The sequence below is a fragment of the Chrysoperla carnea genome, chromosome 4, assembly GCF_905475395.1.
Source record: "Chrysoperla carnea chromosome 4, inChrCarn1.1, whole genome shotgun sequence".
NCBI classification, from domain to species: Eukaryota; Metazoa; Arthropoda; class Insecta; order Neuroptera; family Chrysopidae; genus Chrysoperla; species Chrysoperla carnea.
In genome coordinates this window covers 45,032,957-45,057,974 of record NC_058340.1, presented here as the reverse complement: position 1 = coordinate 45,057,974, position 25,018 = coordinate 45,032,957, and the positions used below count along the sequence as shown (strand labels likewise).

General features: G+C 28.1%; 1 protein-coding gene across 1 annotated transcript; it reads right to left on the bottom strand.

Moving 5' to 3' along the window:
* Positions 1-1,457: 1,457 nt before the first annotated feature.
* LOC123298739 (anillin-like protein 1) lies at positions 1,458-24,341 on the bottom strand. Its single transcript, XM_044880833.1, has 7 exons — positions 24,264-24,341; positions 24,062-24,194; positions 21,969-22,912; positions 19,522-19,906; positions 17,554-17,924; positions 16,107-16,472; positions 1,458-1,736 (listed from the first exon to the last, which is right to left on the bottom strand). The coding sequence occupies exons 1-7, from the start codon at positions 24,297-24,299 to the stop codon at positions 1,458-1,460; spliced, it is 2,514 nt and encodes an 837-aa protein (XP_044736768.1). The 5' UTR covers positions 24,300-24,341.
* Between the last annotated feature and the right edge of the window lie 677 nt (positions 24,342-25,018).

Sequence of the window (25,018 nt, the reverse complement as noted above, 5' to 3'; positions counted from 1 at the left end):
ATCTTCCTCGTATAATGTTTTTTGCGAAGTTTTATATTATGTAATACACAACGATATCACAATAAACAATTTTCACTGTATTTATATTCTGAAACAAGTTTGTCAGTTTTCAAGTCGATCAATTTATTTTATAACTTTTGCTATACCGTTTCTTTAAAAACAAAAAAAGGCATCAAAAGCTGGTGGAAACCCTTCACATAAATCTGCACCAACTATGCGGGTATAAGTAATGTGAATTAAAAGAATGAAAAAAGTTTCTAAGGTAAAGTCCATAAATTCTAGAAATGATTTTCTGTCAATATAATATAATATTGGGTGTACAAACAATTCCAATAAAAATGAACCTAGGCTAATTAAGAAAACTTCACGTAAGAGTTTTATATATTCCATTAATGAAAATTTGTGAAACGTTCTTTCAAATTTTGCTACTTGTGCAATGTTATATGATATTTTTTGTCGTTCTAGTGACATTCGTTCTAGGTTTCAATCTGGTTAGAATTTAGGTCATAAAACTCATTACAGTCAAACCTGAATAAGCGAGAGTTCAAAGGAGCACAATGTCATTCTCGCTTATAGAAGTTTTCACTAACCTGAGTTTCTCGCTAATGCAAGTACATGGGTAGCGTTTCTCTCTTATAGAGGTACGCAGCAATAACAAGTATCAGCAAGTACGAATATAGTAAATATGTAATATGATAAAACTTATTGTAGTTATAGTTCCTCCTAAATAATATAAATAAATAAAGCTCGACTTAAGAGTACGTTAAGAGTACGTTAACTTGCGCTTTACTCAGCAAATTAAAACAGTTGTTGTAAATATAAAGGACATTATTTTGCTCTGCTCTCTTACCTCCTGGATGCGTAACCAATTCCGTTCGCGGTAGTTTAACTTGTGCAAACATATAACCTAATAAACCAATACCCAGTGAAAAAAGATCAGTAAAAATAGCCAACTAATATTAGCTACTAACTGAGCACAACGTTGGTCAGTTGGGAGAATTGCTTAACGATTTTAAGATTTTTGTATTATATGATATTGTGTTTTTGGTAAAAGGATTTTCATATTCTCTATTGCTTGTACATTCTTCTGGTTTAAACAAAATGTTGCTAAATAAAACGTCTGCATGGAATCACTGTGTTCTTGGGAAACAATATTTTTCGAATCACGTTACATTTACTATTTTGCTTCATCACCCTTAAGTACACTCAAATTCAATAATCCACAAAATTTCTATTTTCCAATGAATGCTCCAGGATATAATTTGATATAACAAAAAAAATAAACAAAATTTCTATTCACAAGCGTCAAAAGTTTATTAATTAAAAATTACATATCAAAATTCTCTATTGCACACTAATCGAAATCATAAACAAATAAATTAAAATATAAATAATGATTAATAGTTAATTAATATTCTAAAATAATTAAAAATAATGAATATATTCCTTTATATTCTCTAACTGTGATCTAATAAATTCCAAATTTTTAAAAATGTCACAACCAAATTTAATTGTTTTGACCATTTTTTAAGATCACTGTCTGTATCACATGATAACAAATATCGTATAATAGTTTGATTGTCAATACATTCCATAATTAATGAGTTTTTATCTTCGGGTCCCTTTGGCCGTGCAGTTTCAATTAATAGTGTTCGTGGTTTTGAACAAATTTGTTCACTTGCAATTTCAATCCATGGTGTTATACATTTTTTCAGATCAATAACTCCAATCGGATCCTAGAAAAGAAAAATTTATTATTATATTAAATTTCAAAATAGATGATGAAAACAAGACTTAAAAATTAATGTTATATGGGCGATTCCACGAAAAAGTGTAAAATGAATGGAAAAAAATATTACTGTATTTTATGGTAAAAATACTTTTGTATATTGCCAACACTTTAGTACCTTGAGCTTTCAATATCTTAAGTACTTTTTTAAGTACTTCATTTTAGTACATTTTTATATCTTTAAAATGGTTTTGAAGTTCTTATCTTGTGTCCTGTAATATTAATTTCTAAGATTTCTTTTAAAATACAACTCAAAATAAAACTATTTTGCAATCCAACGTGGCGGTAGTGTCAGTCACGTTTTGTTCAGTAGTGTCATTCACGATTTATTATTCAAATAAATTTAATATTTTAATTCTAAAATATTAAGGTTCTTGAAAAATCATAAATATTGCATTGAGGAAGACATTCGAAGTTTAAAAACACTCTCGAACGTGACTTTCTTTTCCATGACGATCATATTTTTATTTGTCAGTGTTAATTAGCCAGGACCCACAGCCCTTCACCCATGTGATAAATTTTATATTCAGACATTACAACAGGAAGTGTTATTAAAAAATATAAGTAAAAATTTGGTATAATACTTTGCTATTTTACATATTTGTTCTCGGCTTGCAAGTTTTCAGTTCGATTAATTTAATGGCATTAAAATAGTATATTTTTCTCTTAAAAGTTTAATTTAACAATAAAAACCATATTTGAAAAATAAAAAAAATTTAGATAACGACCCCTAAAGTATTTTAATAACACATTAATGGATTATGTTACGTATTCAGTGGCGGGTAAAATGTTTTTAACTCTTCTCACACAATCAGTGAACCAAGTAGAGAACAAATGATAGCTATACAAACACCACACACTTTTTGATTCCATTATCACACAAAGTACCCATTAGAGAGAGGACTTGATGGTGATATTTCGATAAACGACATAATTATTTTGTGTGTTCCATTTTTAGTTTTATTCTCTTTTAAATCTACTACACTATTATGAATGGCCCTGGCGTATAATAAACCAAAGAACATTTAAATTATTTTATCACTTTTTAATAGATACTTTGTACAGTTTTTAAAAACCCTATAAATGTCTATATTCAACTTTTATTCTGAACTTACTGTTTGTCTTTGCAAATTAATGTGATAAGCATGATTTGCATTAAACAATCAAATTAGCTGTAAAGAAAATACACTCTTCTGTTCATAAATTCTTGTGAACTTAAAAGCTTTTTGAGATGGTGCAATAAAATATTCGACTTCAAGCTTTTCTACTACATTCAGCAGCCTAATATTGTAAATTGTATTTAAATCAGAATAGAAGTTTAGTAAATTTTATTTTTTTATGGAAGTAATTAATTTATTTTTGGAAATGTATTGTGTTTAAAGTTTTTTGACATTTTCCATAAGCTTTAAACAATTCCGCGTCGAATGCAAAAAAAAGTATTCTTCTTACTCATTAAGGTATAGTACGAGCCCAAGGCAATTTTAGAGTTTGGGTTGAAATTATTTGTACCTTATTTTCAACTTTGATGATTAATTTTGTTATAGCTTTGTGAATGAAGGCGAAAAAAAAAATTTCGATATCTGCCTTGGTTTTCGAAATATCGAAAGCTAAAAATTAAAAAAAAAATTCCGATATCTGCCTTGGTTTTCGAAATATCGAAAGCTTAATTTTCGATATTTTGAGAACGCTTTAAGGAAAAAGGTAATTTAATGGAGGGTGTTTTTAGATATGTTTCAAGTGCAAGTTTAGGGTTCCGTACCTGAAATATTAGCCGGGGTTTTTTAAAAATTTTGTTAATTTCACTTGTTTTAATCTCCGACCCAAAAAGTGTAGTGTTATAAAATTGATTTCTATATGTGCCTGCGGCATCGTAGCAGCTCCTTAACAGATGAACCAATTTTGATTTGTTTTGTTTGAGGATTAATTTAATGGAGAGTGTTCTTAGCTATGTTTCAGATGCGATTTTAAGATTCTGTACCAGAACAACTAAAAAAGGGGCGGTGATCTTCAAAATCGATTCAGTTTGGAGAAGGCTATAAGGAAATAGGTAATTTAATGGATAGCGTTCTCAGACTATTTTTTAAGTGTGCGTTAGGGTTCCGTAGCCGAGACATTTATGGAGGGGTTTTTAAATTTTGTATGTTTCAATTGTTATAACGAATAACTAGTAGATTTTTTTAGTGTTTTTGTGTTCGCATAGTGTTTTAAATGTGTTTGATTGAATAAACTATAATATTCTATTTGCGATAAAATTGTGTAACTACCACATAAATAAGTAAATACATTTTATTTACTGATTATAGGTTAAATTATAATCTAAACAACATATTACAAACACTAGTACACTTCATTAAAGGATTACAATTGTTGAAAGTTTAGTGAAAATTACTATTTGGATTCGTTAATGAATGTAGATGTGATGCACAACTGTTACAGTCATTTAAAACAGTTTATTAATAAACTTCTTAAAATAAAAATTTACAGAAAATACTTTTTAAGAACAAACTTTATTGTACTAAAAAGTAGAAAATAATTTTTTTAGGAGTCACTCATATGACTATTGGTAAAAGCTAGATCCCGAACAAACATAGTTTCATACATGCATGGAGGTGCTGTGAATCATTGTTGATATTTTATATTGACCGTCTCAAGCTTTTACATATAGTCTTGTATGAGTGAGTCTTAAAATAAATTATTTTCTACAACAATAAAATTATTTTCTAAGTACAATAAAAGCTTGTTCTTAAAAAGTTTTTTTTATTTAAATTTATTTTAAAAAAGCATGTATATAAAATATGGTGAAAACGGTGGAAAAATCTGGGCGGAACTTATCTTACTATACATTATTATCCAAACTAAACGTGTATACAAAATTTCAGCTCAATCGGTTGAGGATAGTTGTTTCAAAATTGAGTTGCAAGATTCCACCCGAACAAACATACTTACATTACAAGTTAAATAAAAGATTGTAATAATAAAATACAAGCAAACTGAATGTTTTGGGAACAAACAGGTTTATTTATAATCAAAGTTTTTCTCGATAGAAAATCCATAAATTTTTTATGTTTCAACCACTTTGTAAAGCTTTTGTTTTATTCCCGTAAAATTCTGGTGTACTAGTCTTGCATCGCGTTTTACTTAATTCCTTTGAAAAATACAAGATCGGAGACAGTTATATTAGTTTTTCTGGGCGAAATTTTCACACTTTGGCCAATTCACACATGCCAATTACATTCTACTTATAATAAACACTACCTTTATTTTCTATATTTACGACTATCACGTTTGTTTTTATTTTTTGAAAGGTGAAAAGCCAGAATGATTGTGGTATTTATTATTATGGCACTACATCTACTGTTGAACAATAAATTAAATGAATAAATAATTATTATACATATAATATATTGATCGGATTATTTAAATAAATAACAATTATTAAACTCAATAATGTTACACGATCCTGTTGGTTTCTGTTATAGACAAGTGGTTTCACGCTTAAAACTAATTATTACCATTTCAATGAGGTTATATCGAATTACCAGTTATATCACATGCATGTCATGTCATTTTCAGACTTTTTACTTTAATTATATTAGAACTGGAGACAAGGGCACACAAAATTTCAAGTTTCAAAATTTCAAATTCTTTACAATTATGGCAACTTTTTAATAGGTCGAATAACGTTACTATGGAAAAAAAATGATGATTATAGCGTTTGTCGTTGCGGTTTAATCGTCGGACGATCAATCATATTTATTACAAGCTAATTTTTAATCAATCACTCTCGAACACTCATTCACGAAAATCACCTTGCTATACTTTTTCAACGACAAATATCCGTTAATGACTCTCGAGAAATTTGTCTTTAGTTGAGACGGGAAAAAAAATCTCAATACCTCGAGAGCTCGAGAAATGAATTTCGTGCACTAAATAACAAAAAAAACACGTATATTACACGTAGATAATAGATTATATCCAAACTCAAATTCTAGTTTAATTATATTCAAACTTAAATTCTAAGTTTCCGTCAAGGTTTCCGCAAACAAAGATGAAGGAGGAGAGGTCCAACTCGAAAATGAATTATTTGAATTTCATCTTTAAAAAAGACTATTCAGGCAGCAGAAACTAAAGACAAAACCAGCCACACTCACATATCTAGATTGATAAAAAAATAAACTCAGTTATTTTAGTCTACTTGAAAAAATGTACAAAGTAATGACTGTTAATAAGGGCAATTTATGGTAACTAAAAATTTACCATTTGATTAATCTATCTTATCTAACAATTAAAATAAAAAATTTCTCGAGATACTCGAGGAATTCTGGTAGAGAATTATCGAGCCTAATAAAAAAAAAAAAAACGCATCATTTTTCTTTCAATAGTTACGCAATTTGATCTATTAAAGTTCGCCGTACTGTAACAAATAACTAGAAATTTTGTGTCAGTGTCTCCAAATCTATATTAAAAATATCCAAAAGTATTCATATATTATTTCCGTGATCAATTTTAACAATAGATCATCATCGCATTGACATTTTAAAATTTTGTTTCGCAATTTCATAAAATTTCACAACCAAACTAATCGAACGAAATATTAAATTTTAATTGAGTAAATAATAATCATTGCATTCATATATTTATATTGGATAAAAAACGTTCTATATAAAAGTAATAACTTTAATAGAATTTGCGGTTTTGAAATTTGATAGACAAATAGGTATCATTCAATATTATAAAATATTGCAACCTTTAATTTGATTTCAATAATATGTTGCCATTTTCTCAAACGTTTATGTTCGCAGACTGTCATAATCCCGCCACGAAGACGAAAAATTGCGCAATTTTAATTCTCATAAAATTATTCACAAAATAGATGTATATTTCTTTTAAGTAATCCTTTGTTGAATAATACAAAAAAAAGCACTATCAGAATTTTATCATGTCCAATTGTCCATTCATACCACTCTGTTGAAATTGATGAAAAATTTTAAAATTAACTTTTCTCTTTAAATAAATATTATGAGATATGCGCTCCCAAAGTTTTAAAATTTAACCTTCCCTCAAACTTTTCATCCAGGCGATTTAAAAGTCGGACAAAATACATAAATACTTTCGAAAGTTAGTTCGAATACGAACTTATTTACGAACATTATTCCGAAAATGATACATTAATTGCAGCGGAAGAAACATATATTACAAGCAAAAATAAAAAATTTTTATTTTAACGTACCTTTAAAGTTATGAAAATTGTGAAACTAAGGATTCTGTTTTGTAATTGTTTCTAAAGAAACCTATGATAGTGCTACATATCTTTTTATGTTGAATATCAAGAGACTTATTTTTTATAAACTAAAAAAGGTTAAAATGTAAACACAGCGATTTAAATTATATCCAAAAATAAAAATATAGTGTAATAAATAAATGGTGGAAACGCAATTTATTAATGCAATATATACATTTTTACTATGTACTAAGTATTTATTTGCGCTCCCACCATATTTATTAAATTGACATAACGTGAGTGTTTAGCATCTTAACACAAACAATTTCATTTCAATGTTGAATATTTTAACACTTTGTTCAATAAGGTGTTACCGTAGAAATGGAAGAGATTTTGTCCAAAAAGAAAAGATACGTTGTTGATAGCGAAGGCACACTTGGAAAAATACCCAAACTTAAATAAGAAGACCGGTATTTTTTCAAAAATACCCTGTATAATAACTTCTAAATTACCGGTACATTATATATTTTTTATAAAATCTAACCAATTTATAAGGCAACATCTTACTGAATGATATATATAATATACATTTTCTTCCATTCTTTGTTCCTTAACAGCACTCTTTGTTCCCAAAAAATTATTTACATGAGGGTCAATAGTACAAAAATTAGTGCTTACTTTGATTATAGGATCAAAATTCACCAAACCTGGGCGAGCTTTATAAGGGCGCGCAAATTTTGATTTGTCTTTCGTTTCTGTAAAAAAAATACTAACCGAGTTATGGCTGTAAAAGCTATTCTGACAGAGTTAAAGGAAAAAAACGACGAAAAAGTGAATTGTTTATCCCGCTGAGATAAAAAATAAACTATCATAAGATACGCGTTTTGATGACATTACAATATTAAGACAGAAAGACAGAAAAAACATGGTATAAGTGGTAAAATACCAAATTGATTTTTTTAGTCTTAAAATATCGAAAAATTAACAAAAAAATAATTTTGGAAGTATAAGCTTTTATTGGACTACAAAATTAGAAAATTGTTTCTTTTCGCTAAATTCGCTCCTTAATTTACAAAAGCTTGAAGCTCTCAATTTAAAAGGTTCAATAAATTGAATGTAATCCATGAGTTAGCTTTTACATTTGGCTAAAAAAAATCGTTTTTCATTTTTCAATAAAGGCTTGATTTAAACAGTCATTTTTTACTTAAATTTTCTTCGTTCTTTTAAAATCCCACCTTATCACAAATATGTCAAAAGTGAGCGTAAAAAAAAACTTTTTTGTCACCTTAACTACGCCTATGTAACCAATAGAAAAAAAATCAATTCGATCAATTTATAAAACCTGTCAAGCATATTTAATCATAATTTACTTATATCATATTTTTCATCAAATAATAAATTACCTAATATAAAAAATAAAATTTGAATTCATTCAAAAAATATTTATATGATAATTTTCATTTGAAAAATATAGTCTTTTTACTTATCAAATTTATTAGGATAAAAACGAACGGTTATGGGGTAAAAATGTGAAGAGTTATCGAAAGGGTATTATTTTAGGTAATATACCTGAAATAGGTAGGTATTATAAACAATATTGATCCAGAAGAAATGTCATCGAATATTATTTCCAATAAAAGAATTTCAAAATATAAGTATTAAGTTTTATAACCTTTCAATATATATAGTATACAGGGCGACCAATAAGTATCGAACCGGTCGAATTTCTCATTACAGAGAACAATAATCAAAAAATGCTAACCTTTTTATTCACTTTGAACATGCCATAGAAAATTCATATTTAACTTGAAATTTTCAAAAGAAAGCCTATATTTGTGACCCCTGATTCTTAAAAAGAATAAAATTTTACGTTCAGATAATTATTTACATCGTAGGTTCTCTTGGCCTCTGAGGGTTAGTTATGACGTAAAATCACTCCAAATCCCATGTTTTTACGTCCCTTTTTTTGTATTTCAGTCAAATTCAAAGAAACGAAAAATTACGCAGAAGCCCGGGCTCAAAACTTAGTCCTCTAGATGTCTTGTCTAGGGCGTAACAAGTGATACAATTAATAGCTTTTGTTATCTCAACACATTATACCACTTTATATATGAGGGTGAGACTGTACACTTCAATGGAAAACGCACATTATGTATTTTTATATGAGCAAATAGAAAGAAACGAAAATAATTCATAAATACATAAATATCTATAAATACGTTCGGTTTGACATCTGTTTTTTTTTTTTTTTTTTTTAATACAACAATTTTTTTATAAAAATCATTATTTCGAGTTACTCTGAGGTTACGGTACATTTTTTCCACCCCAAGTCATTTCGATTTTATAATAAATTTATTATTTTCTTTAAAATATGCATATAAATAACAACCATTCACAACAAATTGGTTTGATTTAAGTGTTTTAGGGAGGTAGAAAAACAGATGCTTTTTTTCTTAAGAGACCACTTAAAATTCCTTACAATCTATCATCAAGGAAGCTCTTTTTATTACTTTTTTTTTTAATACGATCCTTCTTAATTGTCATAATAAAAAATAATTATTATCTTTCTCGGTCGAAAATAATTGTTATCTACCCGCAAATGGCAAATCGTAATCAAAAATTTTACGATGACTTAACATTTTAAGATGCATACAATCTCATAAAATCTTTTAAAAATCTTTTTAGCCCTTCATCATAGCTTGATAAGCGCCGAATTTAAAACTTTTTTTTTTTTTTAATTATTAAATAACTATGATAGTTAGAAGCTCACAATAAATGTAATAAATGCTATTAAGGTTTTAACTTTTTTTAATTTCCACCGGCTAGTTTTGGAGAAAGGCTATGTAAACATATCATCCATCTACCGTTTTACTATGTTAAATATGCCTACTTTTTAAAAAAAAATTTTATTTAAATAATCGGGCACCCCTCCCCTTAAAATATTCAGAATTGATTTAGACTTAGTCCAATTTCATATAAAAATAAATAAAGCTTTTATGAATGTTATATCATTATAAACAAAAAAAACTTGCGCATTAATCCACAAGTTCAATATAACTGCTTTGAATTACGACTTAAAATATAACAAACAAGTGAAAACAAACAAGTGACTGAGTTAATTGTTGAAATACCATGTAAAGACAGTCTCAAAGGTAAAGAATGATGTTTACAAAAAAATGTTTCAAGCAAAAGTTGTTTATTTTTTATAAGAAACATTTTTTACATTTAAACTTTTGTACTATCTCTTACGTTTTACAAAATGGGTCCCACGGCCCAATTGACTTATGTTGCTCAATTACGAACACGACCTCACTTTTTATGTCATGAGTATACTATAAAAATTGCAGCTTGATATCTTTTTTCGTTTTTGAGCTTTCGTGTTGACAGACAGGTGGACGGACAGACAACCGAAAATGAACTAATTAGGTGATTTTATGAACACCTATACCAAAATTTTTTTCGTTGCGTCAATATTTTCAAGCGTTACAAACTTGGGACTAAACTTAGTATACCTTGTATATTTCATATACATGGTATAAAAATGGCCAAGCAAGGAGACTTATCTACACCTCAAAATACATAAAAATATCTCCGAGTCAAGTAAGTATGACTTGCATATGGATTATATAGACAACGTCTGAAGTAAGAGTATATGAATTCAATTGTTAAAAAAGACATTCGTGATTGGTATAGACTCTAAAGGTTACATTTACGGCATTTTCTTTCCGTGAAATGTAAGCATAATGAAATGTAGGAACTTTCTATGTAATTGACAATTTCAATGTGTGTTCATGCACATAATTACTTAATTGTGTATATTTAATGTCTTTTCTAAAACATGTGCGAAAAAATCAATTAATCATTTATTTGCAAATAATAAAAAACATGTAATAAATATTGAAAGCCGTCTCATATTGATTGTGAACACTCGAGCAACATCTTTTCAAACTACATGCATAGCAGAGAAGTTAATTTATTTGTGGTAATTTTTTTTTCATCTAGGTGTATATAACACGTGCATGAGCAAACGTGGCTTAGAAAAGACACTCATACTTCTATATCTAAAATACGAGTAAGACAGAGAAACAACATTTTTTGTCTACCTATCTCATTACTATAAGAGAAACTGAGATAGGTATACGAGTCGTATACTCGTCTCGTTTCCTCCTCTATGAACAATGCTGTCTTGGATAAAGGGACATACCATAAAGTTTACGGCATCCAATAAAGTTATAACAATGGTGGCTTTGACTTAAAATAACTCGCCCATGCCTGATAACACACATATATGTAATACTCCTTTATGATTAGTTCAAGCGGAAGATGTCCCGGCAAAGTGAGACCGATAGTTCCATTGCACTCTATCCTGCAAGTGACTAACTTGTTGTACGCATCTGCTAATGTTATTTTAGGTTATTTTAGAGAAGTTTCAAGTTGGAAAGCATGCGCATTGTGGTTAAAGTCTCGAGGAGGATAGAGAGTGTAATATTTTGGCCGAATAGGAGTATAAAATATATGGTTTAAACTGTAGAGGAGAATCTGTAGTTTAACCCAAGCCTATCGAGTAGGGTATCAAAATAAAGGAAATTAAAAGAGGGATTACAAATTAGTCCAACTATTCAAATTTGCCCTGGCGCTCGTACATCCTTAACTGTATGAATAATTAAAATTTCATAATTTTTAAATTGAAATTATTAACGTGTGTATAAAAAAGTATTATAATTATTGTTTTATAATTTTATAAACAAATCATAAAATTAATCATGTTTTTCAAATTTTATATCAAGTGCCATCCATCTATGAACAGTAATCAGAAGATATATCTGTAGCTATATTCATAGCATGTTGCGCGAAACCATAAGCTTTTACCCAACCAAATATTATTTATTATACATATATTATACATAACGCGCATATAGAAGCTTTGAATTCAAAAATTATAACGTGATCGTTAAAATAACGACATCGTTGATTTTTCAACTAGTTTTTCGTCTCGTTTATTAATAGGTATTCATATAAAATTGCTGACAAGTGTTTGAAAAAAACCACAGACGTATACACTACTCCAATATACAAGTGTAGAAATGAAGGATGACGACCCACGTGTACGTGACATAAACTTAAACACGCACATTTTTGTGTACATAATACATATGTAACAAGTATTTCGAACAAAATAGAAACGTCGTGAATATATTATAAAATAACATTCACTTTCATCTCAAACAACTTAAAGTTTATGTACAGTATGTCTTAAGATAACTTTGACAAGAGAACGATTTTTATGATTCACAAAGTGACTATTATTTTAACTTAAAAATATGATTTTATTAAGATCCTCAATTTCGTTAAATTCAAAAGCATATTAGTGTTGCAAAGAAAGGCTCATTTTTTGTAAATGAGCTAAATTGGCAATTTAGTTTTAAAGTCTAGTCAACAACACCAATTTGGGACAAATCTGATCTAGTTCCAGGAAATTATGATTACCTCTAAATTAAAATTATAAATATTGATGGTAGGTAACTGTTTTATGTATAAATTAACTGACGAACAAGTTTTATTATTGCCAAAACTTCCATAAACTTATTAGTTTACGAGATATTGGAAAAAAAAACTTATTTTCGCGACCTTGAATAATTTTTTTTTTGCGCACATGATTTCGCAATGAACTTTTTATAGGTCATTTCTTTCATCGAAATAAAGATAATCTGGTGAAAAATCTTTACTTGGATTTTTTAAGTAGAGCGGCTGTTTTCATCATTTCTCTGGGTTAGCTGCGATATATATTTTACTTTCAAGACGAATATAATTCTTCTCTTTTTAGAAAGGATATAAGTAATAAATTTAATAGCAAAGTTGTCCTTGTCAACTTTATTTGTGAACACACTGTTATATGTATATGTATAATGTAAATACGTATTCATTCAACCCAATGTATGGAAATATATATCTAATTTATTTTGTGGTCTAACTCTACATAAGACGGATAATATACGAAGTATCTATTTACATGCTACCGTGCAAATAGTTTCAAAACTATTTACACGTTATAATTGTTTTGTTTTATGAAAAAAAAAAACAGAAGATTGAGAGCCCTGATTCATCTGTCTTCGATATAATTTTTAAACATCGAGCTACATTCGCCGAAACGTATTATTTACTATCGACAGCCAGAGTATTTGACGAGGATTAACCGCCCACAGTGATTCTCTAAATTCCGCCAACGAATGGCCAATTTGATCCTCCTAGCACACGTAAAAAAATCGAATAAAAGCTTTAAGCTTTGACCTACCACTGAGAAAATTTAATCAGCAGAAGAACCAACTACAGCTTTTCTAATTATCTTTTTACAACAATCATTAAATTAAAAATTATGTTATCAACGATTTTTCATTTTTATGTAACTTACCAACACCATTAGGAATGTATGTATTTTTATATATACTAGATACAGCCTATCCTGATTTTTTCTGACCCTACTCTGGTTACACTGCCTTTTACTTATAGTACAAGGAATTAAAAACTAGGCATGAGGGCTTCCGAATTATATATTTGTACGTTAGCGTACAAATAATTGAACAATTTCTAACACTCAATTGCTAGTAGTTATTATGATATCAAAAACGTAAACGTGAATAAAATAATTCAAATAAATTTCAACAATTTCTTTTATATTTGCAAGTCAGTAGTCATTACCCAAGAAATGTTTTATGCAAATTATTAATTTTTGCTATTTATATTTTGCTCTTATTAATTTTACAGTTTTACTTTTTGATAGAACGACCCAACGTACATACAAGACAAACCAAGTCATATTTGCACGCCCGTTTCCATTTAATTATTATACAAGAGTATAGAATAGAGGCATATTGTTCCTTATTTTTTAACCTCTAATTTAAATAGGTCTTCGGGAACATTTAAAAGACTCCAGTAAGAGATCTTCAGACTTTCTAGAGAATTTAGTTAACCACAGGAAAAGCATTAGTGAAGTTTTTATTTAAAAGAGGTAATCTTGAACTCTATTATTATTTTAATTTTTTAATTCTAGGTAGATATCACACTAGAAGAAAATTCGAGCATAACTAGCTGACGAAATTATTATATAAAATATGATTCAAGTGTCAAATTGCTAAGACAATCTACATAGTATACGTATAAGAACAGTAGTAACACGTATAAGAACGAACACTCAATATGATGTGATATGGTACAGTAATAAAGGAAAATGAAATAAGACGTTCACTTTTTACTAAAACCTGGTAAAATGTACTTGTTATGTGTCAAATACCATTCGAAAACTATGAGTTAGTTGCGCAAATATTTCTATTTGTTAATATACAATTAATTGTTAATTAAATGAAACGATCTACGTAAAAGATGACTTAAAAAATTATTAAATAGGCAACTTGTGTTACGTATGTGTAAATGTTTGTCAAATAATCGAATTTTGTCTATTACTCATGTTTAACATATACGTAATACAATTTGACTATTAATTAATTTTTTTGACAGCTTTAACATGAATCGTTTTGTTTAATTAACAATTTATTGTTTATTAACAAATAAAAACATTTGCGCAACTAACTCATAGTTTACGAATTATATTTAAGATCTAAGAAACACATTCCATCTGTGAGCGGTTAATTTCATTTTCCTTAATATGTTACATCTTTGACTGTACTAATATGTTATAGTAGAAATAAACCAAATTCATTATGCTTTCACCTTGACGTGAATGAAAATACTTATTTTAAATAATTCATATTTTATGAAAATGTCACGTCTATGCAAATTAATTGTTTTTCTTTTTCATTATTTTCATTCATATCAAATTATATTACCTTGTATACTTTATTATCCACAATCATTACTAACTACTTAATACAGAGTGTAACACCCAAAGTCATACGCACAAGATCATGATGAAAAACAGAAGTGCAAAGTGCATATATCAGTCATATGTCATATATCAGTCATTCGTTTAAAGGGGGTTGCGACAGTGGGAACAAAAATACTAGGCTCATGGCAAGTAAATGGGGATTCACAAGTGTGATTCCATAATTAAATTTCATAATTAAATCCACGGGTAGTAGATTATCAGAAAAATGTCCTTTTTGTTGTTTTCCGGACATCTTCCCTTGTGATAACAGTAGCTACGTTTCACAGTGGAGTATTTATATCAAATTTCTGGTCAAAAGTCAGAAAATTCTTTTGCTTTGTATTGAAAATTGTTTTTTGGAGTAGCTAGCTAGATAACCACTCCATCACAAACAGTCCACTTGTACCTCACTCTTTTACCTAAAGGCAAAAATTCAAAAAAAGATTTTCCCAGTGAAACTGGGAACTGAAACTTGCAACTTCTAATTCTAGAATCACGATACGCGGACTCAAAAGCAAGCATAAATAAGATAAAAAGTGGCTCAGAAGTAGAAGAAATTTAAAAAGAATATGAATTAATTGGGTTTGTAGACGAATATGACTAAAATTTTTTTCTTAATTATTGCCAAATAAAAGATACTTTAGCATATAAATTGTCTTTTTAATCAATTATGAGCATAATAATTCCTTCATTATATTTTTTCCACAAATTTGTTATTGAAATCCACTGTGCAGTTGTGATTGGGAGTACATTAAATCTCTCTGTTAGTTTTAGTTGTGCCAACCGATATATTGTATATAACAAACGAAAATATGAAATTTGAATATAAATAATTAAAATATAATGTCTTACATTTATTTTTAATCATTTTATTTATCAGATGTTATAATAGCTGTCATTTAAAACAATGCCTGTTTTACACAATCACCTCATTCACCATTTATTCGTATCGTAACGTATAGAGATCACAACCATTATAAGACTATGATCTAGATAGGAATAGCCGAATGGATGCACTTAAATGACAAGCATAACCATGCCCTTAATTTAATAAAAATAAAAAAGGATTCCGTTTCCGAATTTTTTCGGAAAAATTATAACCCATGAAATTTTGAACAAAAGAAGGGGTAAGTGAGGGAAAGGGAAGTGTTGGTAAATTGCCCAGCGAAGCGGGTGGATAATTACTTGTTTAATATAAAATAAATAGGAATAAATACCTTAACGTCTGCATCCGATGGATAATTCCAAAACTTTAAGTAATGACCATCCAATGAACACCAATGTCGATTCCAACTAGGATAACCACCTGCCTCTGAGCCAAATGTTAAAAATCCAGAACATTTGACAAATATTTGTAGATTTGTTGCAATCTCCATATAAATTGTTCCATGCAAATAACGATGTACTGACTTTAAATCCCGATGACAATTACTATTCAAATTATTCATATCAAGTTTAATATGACCAGCCAACTTAAATGAGGGAGTTCGTATGTAATCATTCAATGAAGTACGACTAACTGTTGAGTTTTTATTATAAACATGTTTTTTAAATAATTTTCTGGGTGTTGGACATTTGTAAGCCTGTAAGGAATTACAAAAATTTCATTAAATAGTAAAAAATTAATAATAATTACTTGCAATCAAAAAAATTTTGAAGGAAATCTTCGTAATTTTAATCGTATTTTGATCTACTGAGCACTTTTTTGGGTGGAAGAGGAATTTTGTTTCGCTTTTCATGAACGGATAACTCGCGAAATATTCAGCAATCGTTTTTAACCGTGTATATATATGAAATATATCAAGGTATACTAAGTCCCAAGTTTGAAGCGCATAAAAATATTGATGTTACGAATAAATTTTTGATATAGGTATTCATAAAATCATTTAATAGGGTATTATCGTTATATATACTTAAATATTCTGATTTCGAGTCATAAAAGCACCTTTTTCTTTTAAAATATTAAAATTAAAAATCGTAATTTTAAACTGTATATCACGTGACCTAAACGCCAGTAAGCCCTGCTGTGATGTCATAGTGGTATGAGTCATAGACCATCAGTTAGTTCAGTGTAGACAGCTGGGTATATATTATATACATAGATAATAAGTTTTTATATTTATTATAATCAGATGTCTATGAATATATCTGTCAAACTTATTTGTGTTATTTCGTATAGTGATACCCATATTACGTCATCAAATTGTATGCCCGCGTTTTTACAGTTTAAAAAAGATTTAAAATTTAATTTAAGTTTTTGGCAAGAAAGCGTGTGTATTTTTCCGAAATAAATTTTTGGTGGCTTTTTATTAGCAAAATCAACATTTTGAAGTACTTTTTCAAAAATAGTGGAATACCCTATTAATCCATTTTCGGTTCTCTTTCTTAGTCTATTTTTGCCTGTCTGTCTGTCGACACGATAACTCAAAAACGAGATATCAAGCTGATATAGCGTGTTCAGAATTTAAAAATTTGATGTCGAATTCTTAAATAAGCAACATATCTTAATTGAGTCTTGGGTCCGTAAAACATATCTTGTAAACTGCTAGAGATAGAGCAAAAGTTTAAATGTAAAAAATGTTCCTTTTAAAAAAATTAACAACTTTTGTTTGAAACATTTTTTCATAATCATCATTGTTTGAAACATAATAATTAAAATCTTACCGTGTCCAAATGATATTTAGATGTATGACTAAAATTTCGTATATTCTTGGGTTGTTCCAAATAATAAATATATAAATCCAGAACAAAATCCGGTGGTAAATTAACAAATGACATAGGTTCGTCAAAGTGTAACTCATTTTCAGCATTAGATGTTTTAATTTTGGAACAATGTAATTGTGATCCATAAATTCCAATGCATAAATACCATTGTGAAAAATTACAAAATTTTTTATGTATTGAATCACTGTTTGATCTTGTTATTGGTACTCGTATATTTGATATAGTTAGATTTCCTTGTTGATAATTTTCATTGTATGTACCTTCATGATCCATACGATTAATTTCTTCTAAAATTGCACGATTTTTTAACACTGGAAATAAAACAAAAGATTCATTGCAACATTTAATAAAACATAAACATAAGCGTACTGAGAGGATGGTAGGTCAGAGCAGCTACCTCCTCTGTCCTTAGTTGACAGAAAACTATTTAATTTATGAAATTTTTAGAGCAAAAATTCCCTTTTTGCTTCCCTCCCCCCTCGTAGATCAAATCTGGGTGCGCTCAATAAAAGCAAGTAAAGTATTGGTTTGATCGGAACCAGAATTTATGTCTCAATCTGAAAGATTTTAGTCTTTAGAAAAATGATAATTCGGGCAAGCAAAATAGTTTCAAATTTTCCATATGTGCAATGAAGGGAGTTGAAGAATATTTATGTCTATGAATACAGCATATTACAGGATTTCACAGAAAAACATCTTATGGGATATGCTCACAACATACATTTAGCCGAGTCTGGATTAAATTTTAGTAAAGTAATCAATAAGAAGGATAAAAATAGAGATTGCGAAAATAATTTTTTAATAAGTTATATTTTTTTTGCAATCTACTCGACAATTTTTTCCAACGCTTAAAATATTTAAATTTTTTCTATGAAAGGGGGTCACACCACTGCTGTTTAACGTTTGTATTAAATGCTTTCATTAGTGGTCACAGAAGAGGAGTTCCAGTAGGTGCAAAATTATCTTGTATACTGAGTTAAAAATATTTTATTGTTAAATTTTTATGGCAAATTTTATCCAAAAATACAAAATTCGGACTCCTTTTGAAATCAAGAGTATTTTCCTACTCATTGTGAGTTCGCTTTTAGGTATTGCTATTCATTTAGGAAGAAATATCAAAGAAAGATTCATATTTAAGGAAATTTAAATCCAAATAATGCAAAAATTCAGTCAGAATTCGAGCGAAAGGCGAATGGCTTCTGAAAATTCATTACAAATCCCACGCGAAGAGAGGTAGTTTTATTAGTAATAGAGAATTATCTATTCGTTGTGTGCGTAGTCATGGTAGGGATAATAAAATCGATGCCAGCGCTTTAAGTGAAAAATTTTGGAGATAAAGTGGGCTGTTATGACTAATTTGCAATTCTTTACATGTTAATGATATAGAAACTGTCAAATTAAAATGATTGAAAAACACTAATTAATTAAACTAAATGCATTAAAAATTGTGAAAATAAGAAATCAAATTGTACAAATATTATTTTTCAAATGTTAATTATCGTAATTATTTATTTAAATTTGTGAAACAAGAATATTAAATTTTAAATGTAAGTTTTCAATGCAATCCACACAATTATATATGCATCCATTAATTCTATAATTAAAGTAGTGTATCGTTGTCATGGAAACGAAATTCACGCTCGGAGCGAATTGAAATAATTCCAAGACAGTAACGGTGATAGAGAATGAACATAAAATTAACCCACCAAACTCCAACTCTGAATCCGCCACTGGTTGTCATGTCAAAGAACAACTAAGTAAACTTTTAGTTTAACTATTTATCACCAGTGGCAGTAGCATTTTGTTGTATCGTATATCATAATGTAATAAATCATAAGACGGTTATGAAAATTTAAGATATTTCATAAAATATTAAATATATTATATTAAACTAAATAATGAATTTACCTGCTAAAAGTAATAAACGTTCAGCTTCTAAACGTTCTTCACTAAATGTAAATTCTTTAGTAATACGACAAATTGATAATGCTTTTGATGCTTGTTGCATATGGTAATGTTGTTCAGCAGCTTGTTGCATTAAATACATGATTTTCTTATCATTGCTATTCAATCTGTTACTACTGTTGTTACTACCGTTACTGCCATTACTACCGTCATGTGAGCTTTCTAACGATGTATTCGTTTTTATTGAATACTTCATATTTATTGTTGATGGAATATCACGATGTGATAACAAATCTGATGCTTCAGCTGTACAAACACTCTGGATTTCATTGTATGATAACGATGCACATTCCACACCACCATTATTTTGATTGTTTGACGAAAGTAGCTGCAAAATAAAATGATTTTTCAATTCTATATTTTGTCTTCTTGAATGTTTATTCAGCAAACAAGACATTATTTTCTATTATTATTATAAAAAGTTATAAATTGGCATATAAATGATCATAAAAGCAAAAAAAAATTTTTAAGCCCATTTTGGATTTTTCCTTGGGTATAATACAAATTTAGATGAAACCTAGTTGCCTCTTGTATTATACATAATTATATTGAAAATTTAACACTTACGTATTTACTAACAAATTAAAATGTATTATTACATTTATTTAATTGAAAACATAATGTGTAAAGTAAATATTTTTATAAATTGTTTTTACAAATATTTAATGTAATTTTGCTAACAGTGATTAAAGGATATAGACTGAACCATTGTTTATTATAATTACAATATTCGCACCGTGCGTGGGTTTTTTTGGAGGCGTTTCCATTGTAACGATACACTACTTTAATTATAGAATTGTATGGATGCATATATAATTGCATGGATTGCATTAGAGACCTACATTGGAAATTTAATATTATTGTCTCACAAATTTAAATAAATAATTATGATAATTTATTACTGGTATCGATTTTATTGTCCCTTCCATGGCTACGCACACAACGAATAGATACCGGTGATTTTTACTTCTGTAACTACTTCTATCAGTATAACTGGAATATTGGACTGGAAGATCATGTTTATTTTTTCTTATTCACAATAGAATTGTTCAAACATCTCCAATCGATAGAAAAGAAAAACAAAGAGAGACCGGAATGTAAGAATTAGTAAACAAAAATTTTCGACTAAACCTACTGAATTATACCTCGCAAAAAACAGCAGCTTCTACTCTATTAAGAAGGCTGTGTGGAAAGGTATAATATTCGCTATGGGACTTCAATGCTAAAGAAGGCTCTATCTAGCGATAGAAAAAATTACAATATATGTTAGTCCGCATAGATATATAACATTTAACGAAAATGTTGTTTACAATGTTTTGTGTAAGAGGTAAAGTTTAGGCTAGGAATTATAAATTTAAGATATTTTGTAAAATGTATTGTAATTTGATGATGAAATAATTTTTAACGGCAAATATTTGTTTTTCCAAAGTTTGTATGAAAAACTATGAATTATAAGTACATAAGTAGTTTATATAAGAACACGAATATTAATTAACTACATTTTATATGAATTACAAAGTTCATATAAAACATTAGGAAAACTAACGAAATTATAAAAAAAAAAACTAGGGGAACAAATATTTACAACACATTAAAATGTAAAATCCAATACATAATTGAAGCCTTAAAAAAAATAAGACCGCTTTTTATAGAAAATTTCCTATGGTACAAAATGGTAAAGTACAAATAATAATAATAATAATAATGGGGTTTAACGTTCGTTTCTCTGACATATACGCCTATAAGAGAGGCCACCCACATCATTATTTGTCAATCTTTATTTATTTAATTACAAACATATTTACAATTACATTTTGATGTGGGTGGAGTCGGTTTCTTCTTTCTTATCCAAGCGACGACAATGTGATCAATTCTGCCGCCCTCATTAATCATAATTGTTCACACTGCCGCTGCCTGGATTCGAACCCGCAACCTAAGTCTAAATAGACGAACAGTCGAAGACAAACATCTTAGACCGCTCGGCCTTAGGCTCTTAAAGTACAAATGCAAATCCAAATTCAAATTTCCCGTAGTTTTCAGTTCAATATTTATGACCTAGATAAAAGCTGCTACTCATTTTATATGCACACGTTATAAATTTAACGCTATGTGAATTTAAACACGATTTGTGTAATAATAATTTTGTAGTTTTTCATTAGTCATTTAATGAAAATTCTTCGTGTAGCAGAATATTTAATGCAGTATGTATATAACGTAACTTCCACCATTATATTTATTTTTCTAAATAAAATGATATAAAATAATGTAGAAGATACATAATAAATCCATTTTTTAAGAATTTACTTCTCAGAAGCATTTCTGTTCTTCGGATTAAATAATCAAAATGTCTATTTTCGTAGACATTTTGTATGTAAGGAAGAAAAACTTACCGGAATCTGTTTTTGAACACCATTTCCTGTTGTGCTAACACTGGAATAGAACTCATCGCCTAATGCATCTCCTAAAAATTTATCTGCATCAAAACTTGGATCATTTCGAAAAGAACTGCCTCCGCTAAAATCAGTTTCCACTGACGGTTCTGACGATGATAAATTTGAATCTAAACTTGATAGATTTTTTTCAGAATCAGAACCATGATAGAATGACTTTGCAGGTGATAATTTTGGATATAATAACGGAGTCGTTTGTAAATTTATATCTTCCATTTTTTTAAAAGATATTGGATCAAAATTTGCATTGATATCTTTTGTCATTTTTTGAATTTTACATGATAGTTTCGAGGGACTATAATTTTCTTCGTCTGATGAAGTTATATTTCGTTGTAAAGATTCTTTTTGAAATTCTTTTGGTGGATTTAATGAACGTCTGGTTATTGAATTATTGTTGTTATTAAATCTGTTAATGATTTCTTGTAAATTCTTCGAGGATGCTTCATTTTCTTTATTTAATTTATTAGCTTCAAATCTTTCCAAAACTAGATCTTTGATTATTTTCCCTTCAGCAGAAGTGAATGGAACATTTTCTAATCCTAAAATTCTTTGCCATGTTGAATTTCGTTCAAGTGGTTGTGGTGGTGGAGACTTTTCTTTTTTAAGACTATTTCTATGTCTTAATCGATTATCTGTTGCAGAATATATTGGACTTAATGGTTTTGATTTGTTTTCTTGAAATATACATTCTGAATTATTATTTTCATTTTTCTTTGGTATATTAATAATTTCTGTCTTTTCTTTCGCTGCCATATCAAACATTTTAACTTTGATCAATTGTTTTGGCGGTGTATTTTCTTTTAATTTTATATTTTTTAAATTATTTTCTATTTCAATAATGTTTTTCTTTTGTTGAATACTTTTCATGTTATTATTTTCAACATCTATAAATATAAACAGAAATTTAATTTAAATAATTCGAATAACTTTAATTTAATTTTGGTAAAAATGCAAATAAATCCTTAACAAGTAAAAAAAAAAAACAATTAAATGAGTTAATTGTTGAAATTGAAACAACCTTTAGAAAATTCTACGAGAGACAATAATTTTTCAACTTTGGGGACGAGACGTATATCTTGCTCAATATTTATGTAAGAAGAAAAACATTGCAAATTTTTTCAGATAATTGTAATTTTTTATTTCATTTTTAAAAGTTTAAAGTGGTATCAATTTCGTCAGTCTCGAATGATTCGACGAGCATCTATTACCAAACTATCAGAATTTTAATTTCACTATCTGGCAACAAAGCTAAAAAAGTCGATAGACTGTGAACCATATTTATTTTTACAAACTACTGTTAACAATTAGTTTATCATAAAATACAATTACTAATCATTAACACTGTTAAGTCGTAAAATTGCAATGGACAGCAATTTACTTTCCGAAATTTTTAATTATTTTTATTTAAGAAAGAAAAATTATCAAGCAATTTCATTCTATTAATGAGATGATTTCATTGTTTTTATCTTAGACCTTAAGATTTTCTATAAAAAGTAACTGAGAAAGTCTATTCCTATTTTGACCAAATATTGATAGGTAGGATACATGTAAATAATTTGCAAGTCCAAAATTTTTTTGTTTGTTATTTTTAAGCCACACTTAAAAACTTATGAGTTTAATATGAGTGACTATTCAAAAAAAATCAAATCAAGCTAATTGTTCGGCTATTTTTTACCTATAGAAAAAAATTCCACCCTTTAACTATATTTACTAATTTAAATAACCCATTTTTTATTAAATAAATACTCGTATAAAATTAATATTTATTTTAATTTTGTTTAAAATAATCTACACACAATCAGTTTTACTACGCAGTTAATTAAATTGAAATTTATACTGTTCAATTAATTTAACTAAAATGGCTGTTATTTATATTTTTTTATCCTACATTTTTTAAAACCATAAATAAATTCGATTACTCTTCACAATATTATTATTTATATAGAATTTTGGTTTTATGTTTAAAATAATTTAATTAATTAAAAATATATTCTATTTATTTAAATTTAAAAAAAAAAATACTTCACACATACCTTCGTCAATTTGATTTGATGCAGGAATATCCCAAAATATTGTTGAATCTCTCACTGGTAATATTGATGATTGCAAATGAACTTGTTCTGGATTAAAATAATCCTTCCACCAATTTGGTTTATATAGCATTCTCTGTAATTTGATTAATTACTTATCAATATGAAATATCAAAGGATAATAATGTTATCAAAAATCACATACCCTTACAAATATTTCTGGTTTATGATAAACATCCATACTAAAAATTTTATTTATTTACACAAATCAAACTCGTTAAACTCTTATGAACATAAAAATAAGCGTAAACAAGTGAAACGTACAAATAATATATGAATCATTCCTCAACTTGTTCGAACAAATATCAAAATTATTTTGAAAGGAATAAATTTTAATATCATTTGTTGTAAAGAAATATCTTTTACTTTACCTGTACGAATATTCGTACATTTTTATTTGATTGGTCAAAATTATTTATATAATCTGTAAGGTGCCATAAAATTTAAATATAAAAAGGAATTTTTGCAAAATTGGTGCGGATTAATTGACCCCTATATTCAATAATGTTACCTGAATGCGGGGTATTATTATATAAGTACGATATTGTTATGAATATTTTATGGTATCCTATGGATTTTATGTCGAATGGTTTTATCAAAATATGAATATGAAATACAAGATATACTTTTTATTTTCTTTGAATTTTCGATAAATTCAATATTGTTATGTTACTGTTCTTTTAAAAACGCTACAAACATTTTGAATATTTCTAGTGAAATAGTTCCGATCGAATTGCAATTTACTGGATAGTACGGGGCCGTAACGAGGATACAAAACGCCGGTGGTAAGTATTTAGGTTGTGCCTTATGTATATCGGGATCGGCTCTAACGACTTTGATGAAAATTCGTATACTGATAGTATTTAACATAAGAGTAAAGGCAAAATGGGGAGATGTCGC

Excerpts from the sequence above, each read along its gene's own strand:
- LOC123298739 (XM_044880833.1), bottom strand. The coding sequence starts at position 24,299 with ATGGATGTTTATCATAAACCAGAAATATTTGTAAGG. Across the intron at positions 24,195-24,263 it reads AACCAGAAATATTTGTAAGG|AGAATGCTATATAAACCAAA; the intron begins GTATGTGATTTT and ends ATCAAATTACAG. Across the intron at positions 1,737-16,106 it reads CATCGGATGCAGACGTTAAG|GATCCGATTGGAGTTATTGA; the intron begins GTATTTATTCCT and ends TTTCTTTTCTAG.